Source organism: Hyaena hyaena, unplaced genomic scaffold, assembly GCF_003009895.1.
Source record: "Hyaena hyaena isolate Hyena2069 unplaced genomic scaffold, ASM300989v1 scaffold_1329, whole genome shotgun sequence".
Lineage (NCBI taxonomy): Eukaryota > Metazoa > Chordata > Mammalia > Carnivora > Hyaenidae > Hyaena > Hyaena hyaena.
The window spans coordinates 325,185-330,209 of record NW_024081957.1 but is presented as its reverse complement, the minus strand read 5'-3'; the positions used below and the strand labels follow the sequence as shown (position 1 = coordinate 330,209).

The 5,025-nt window shown below is 45.2% G+C and overlaps 1 protein-coding gene across 5 annotated transcripts in view; it reads right to left on the bottom strand.

The window, feature by feature from the left end:
- Nucleotides 1-813: 813 nt before the first annotated feature.
- Nucleotides 814-5,025, bottom strand: part of LIPM (lipase family member M) — a 57,444-nt gene continuing 53,232 nt past the window's right edge. For all 5 annotated transcript variants that reach the window (XM_039223324.1, XM_039223325.1, XM_039223326.1 and 2 more), the window contains one exon: nucleotides 814-1,308. In XM_039223324.1, coding sequence (XP_039079255.1) covers nucleotides 1,039-1,308 — 270 coding nt within the window. In that variant the 3' untranslated portion in view covers nucleotides 814-1,038. The remainder of the gene's footprint in view (nucleotides 1,309-5,025) is intronic.

The following is a 5,025-nucleotide window of genomic DNA, read 5'->3' as shown; positions in this document are numbered from 1 at the left end:
TCAGTTTGCATAGTTATCAAGATCAAAGGATAAAATACATGACAGCTTGTTGTCTTTATGCTTGTGACATTCTAAAACTTTCTTCCTAGTTTTTAATTTTTGAAGGCAGGAAACTGAGGAAGACATTTGTAGGCATTAGGTCTTCTAGAGTCAGTCAATAAACTCTCAAACGAGCTTGGACTAGACGCTAGGTACTGAAATACATATATGTGCTTCGTGGAGTGCATAACACGCTTATGGACAACTCATTAAATATCCTATAAAATTATTTCCTCTGAGACTCAACTGTAAAGCCCTGGCCCTTTCTAATTATGCTTAAAGTGTATTTCTTCTATATTGCCCTCCCTCCCTCCTTCCCTCTCGCTCTCCTTCTCTTCCCCTCTCTCTCTTTCTCTTTCTTCCTTCCTCCCTCACTCCCCCCCCCTCTTCCTTCCTCCCTCCCTCTGTATTTCTCTTTCTTTCTCTCTCTCTCCCTCTCTTTCTTTCTTTCTCCTTCCTTCCTTTCTTTCTCTTTCTCTTTTTTTTCTTTCTTCTGTCTGTCTGTCTTCATCTCAGCCTCCTGATGTAGTATTATGTCTCTACAGCAATAAGATGAAAATATCTAGCTTATTTTGTCAAAGTGACAGCAATCCAGAGATTTAAGATCTCTGTCTCTGTCCCAGTCATTTTACTTGACTGTTCCAAATATATGGCGTATAGAAAAAAATGAACGTTTTAAGGAGCGCTATTTGAAGGGCATAGAGAATCCTAGATAACTGCTAGCTGTCGGGTAAACTCTACCCTTCAGGATGGTAGAATATGACACATGAAACCTATGTTCACCCAATGAATGTTTAATTAGCTGAAAAAAATTTAAATGTCAGTTTTAGTGCCAAATGCAGGAAATCTGAAGGAATATGTACTATTTCTCTGTCCTCTCCTCTCCACCCTCCTTCTACTGATACAGTGGGTTTTCAATTCTGGAAATTTTTAAAATGCTCCATTTAAGGGTCCCCTGTTCCATGAGGCTTCTCCTAAGACTCATCAGTATCTGCGGCTTCACAATTGGACACCACACATTCCCTGGGAAAAGCTGGTTTCCTCCTGCTTCATCAGATGTATGATTTCATTGTACATGCGGTGAGGAGCGTCCAAGCCCCAGATGAAGTCCACGTGTGCCCATTCGGGAATGTTCTTATGGTAGATGAGATTGGTCACCTCAGAGAGCAGTGTTTTCACGTCCTCTGGATTTGAAAGCCAGTCCTGACCCCCTGTCCACATTGCCGTGGGGACAGTCATGTCTCTAACTTTGTACCTCACAGGAGTCGGCTAGAAAAAAAAAGAATCAGTTTTAACTGGAGGTAACATTTGGATTTCCAAACTCACAATTGATATTTCATATAAACAATAAAAATAAGCTGTGTGTGGGACGCCTGGGTGGCTCAGTCGGTTAAACGTCCGACTCTTGATTTCAGCTCAGGTCATGTTCTCACGGTTCCGGAGATTGAGCCAGGAGTTGGGTTCTGTGCTGACAGCTTGAGGGCTGGCTTGGGATTCTCTCCCCCCGCCCTCCTTTCTGCCCCTCCCACATGCTCTCTCTCTCTCTCAAAATAAATAGCTTTTGAAAGAAATATGCCATGTGTTGTGAATAAAGGTGCCTGGGCACCGCAGCCAAACAGTAATTCATCAAGAGTTTCTGTTCAGCCCCTACTTGAAGGTCTGGTTGGTTAACCTTCCTGAGACTCAGTTTCTTCATCTGGGAAATGGGGATGACACCTGTAATAACTTATGAGGTTGAGGGAGAAACCATGTAAGTTGCCTTCCACTTGAAGCATTAGTTTTTGATTCTTTTTCTTCTTATTAGTAAATACTTAACACATACATTACCTTTGGAAGATAATGTTCCTGTCCTTTTAAAGGATGATTTCAGAAATTTCATGGGGCCAGAGGGAAATTTTCTACATAATATATTAATAAATCTATTATTCCATAGAGAAAGGCAAGAGATTGGAGCTTCACTGAGAAGGCCTCTGGGTCTTCACAGAGACTCTGGAGTAACAGACAGCCCTTGCAGCAGACCCAAGCTCAAACCTGGGGAAGTCAAAGGCACTGGAACTCAGGCAGTCTATACCAAGCGGAGGTAACAATTAGAGCCCTGCTCCAGCCCTCATCACCCAAAGAAAGGCATCCACATCTGGGATTCCTAACTGACACTTCTCCTTTGTCAAGTAGTGCTTCCCGATCAAACTGGCTGCCTGAGCCCCAAGGTTAATCAAGAACCCAGGACTTTCCACAGTGATGTTGAGGCTCATTTCTTCTCAGGAAATCCACTGTGGAGCCAAGGTTTCAACCCATGCAGCCCTGCTTGACTTTCTGTGGCTTTCTAAGAATTTAAGGTTCTAGCCTGAGACTGTGATTTTTAATAAGAAATATATATTTGGTTTTCACCCCATCCTGGCACAGAGCTCCTGAGACTGAGAATTTACTAAGTGTTGAGAGCCAACAATGTGTCTTTTGTGAAGTTAATGAGCTGACTTTTGGACTTCCCCTGAGGATGGGGGCTGATGCCCCAGTGTGGAGCAGCACGAGGGGGCTGGAACTTTCAGTCCTGCCCCCAGATGTCCAGGGAGGGGAGAGGGGCTGGAGACTGAGGTCCATCCCCAGCGGCCAATAATTGACTCAATCCTGCCTATGTAATGAAGCCTCCATAAAAACCCTACATGGTCGGGGAGCTCCCCAGATGGCAAACAAGTGGAGATTTGGGGAAAGCAGGTGCTGGGAGAGAGCTGGCACTTCCTTGCCCCTCCCCCACAGCCTTGCGCTCCACATCTCTTCCACCTGGCTATTGCTGAATCACGGTCTTTTGTAATAAATGGGCAATCTAGTAGGTAAGATGTCTCTCTGGGGTCTGGTAGCCAATCTGCAAATGACCAGAACCCAAGGAGAGGGCTGTTACAATCTCTCATTTATGTCAGAAGCACAGGAACAACCTGGGCTTGAGACCGGCATCTAGCTGGATGGTATCTTAGGGAACCCAGCCCTTGATCTGAGCTATTTCCAGGTAGTGCCCCAACTGAGTTAAATTGTGGGATCCCAGCTGGTGTCTGGAGAACTGCGTGGTTGTGAGGAATCTCCAGTTTGGTGCTCAGATCTACCTTTTATAGCCTCACTTCGACACGAAAGCCTGGAGCATTCTATGGTGCCATTAATACAGTTTCCTCTTTTATGCGTGAAAAGACTCAACTGAACTCAGGTCAAACTCCAAGGTGCTGTGCTTCTGCGACACCTTTTTTTGCACGCATGCTTTCCTTTCCTTTCCCTGACCACTTCTAGGGCCTGTGCTGCACAAGCTGCTTTCTCTCGAACGTAAAACACTAACATGGATAAAACTATCTTGAAGCCAGAATGCTTTCTCCGAAGACATGTTTTAGGAAGCAGTGAAGAAGGACCTAATGAAAGGTAGCTGACGGCTGTGGTGGAGAATACGCTAGTCAGGGCACCCCCAGTCTGGCTCATCCCTTGGCCTTCTTTTTTTTTTTTTTTTTTTTTTTTTTTACAAATAGTTTATTGTCAAATTAGTTTCTACATAACACTCAGTGCTCATCCCCAAAGTGCCCTCCTCCATGCCCATCCCCCCCTCCCCCCCACATCCATCAGTCCTCAGTTTTTGTCAGCATTCAAGAGTCTCTCATGGTTTGCCTCTCTCCCTTTCCCCCACCATTTCCGCCCTTCTTCTCCCCCTTGTTCCTCCGTCAAGTTCCTCCTAATCCTCCTATACGTGCAAACATATGATATTTGTCCTTCTCTGCCTGACTTATTTCGCTCAGCATAACACCCTCAAGGTCCATCCATGTTGCTACACATGGCCAGATTTCATTGTTTCTCATTGCCATGTAGTATTCCATGGTATAGATAAACCACATCTTCTTGATCCATTCATCTGTTGATGGACACTTAGGCTCTTTCCATGTTTTAGCTATTGTGGAGAGTGCTGCTATGAACATTGGGGTACATGTGCTCCTATGCCTCAGCATTTCTGTATCCCTTGGGTAAATTCCTAGCAGTGCTATTGCTGGGTCATAAGGGAGTTCTATTGTTAGTTTCCTGAGGAACCTCCACACTGTTTTCCAGAGGGGCTGTACCCATTTACATTCCCACCAACAGTGTAGGAGGGTGCCCGTTTCTCCACATCCTCGCCAGCATCTAGAGTTCTCTGATTTGCTCATTTTAGCCACTCTGACTGGCGTGAGGTGGTATCTCAGTGTGGTTTTGATTTGTATTTCCCTGATGAGGAGGGATGCTGAGCATCGTTTCATGTGTCTGTTGGCCATCTGGATGTGCTCTTTGGAGAAGTGTCTGTTCATGTCTTCTGCCCATTTCTTCACTGGGTTGTTTGTTTTTCGGGCGTGTAGTTTGGTGAGTTCCTTATAGATTCTGGATATTAACCCTTTATCTGATATGTCATTTGCAACTATCTTTTCCCATTCCGCCCTTGGCCTTCTTTAGGCTCACGTCGTGGATGCGCAGTGGGATCCAGACCCTGAGAGGCAGGCCTCTGCCTACCGGGCTTCCTCGGGCTCTGTGTTGTCTGGCCAGTATTTGTTTGCATTCACACATAAGCTAAGCAATCATCTTCAATGGGCCTTTTATGCTCACAAGAGTATCATAGCCCCTTCCAGACTTCCCACAACCGTTCATTTTATCCTGTAGCATCGACTGTGCATTTTCTTAGGTAATGTAATAACCTTTCATATTTTTCACTGGCAAATTACAGAGTTGTTAGAAGTTGTGACCAGCAGGACTCTTAAGGGTTACCTAGTCCACTAGTTTTTAAAGACAGAGACATGCAGATCTGCAGAACTGAAAAAGCCTGCCCCGGACCACACAGGGGGTCATGCAAGGGAAGGGCCAACCAGCCACCTTCACTTGGCATTGAGTACTCTTGCATGGGCCGTGAAGCAACCTCACCCCTACAATCTTCGTTCATTTTTTATTTTATTTTCCCTTCACTAAATCTACCCGGTCTTGCTCCTTAGAAGCCCCGGT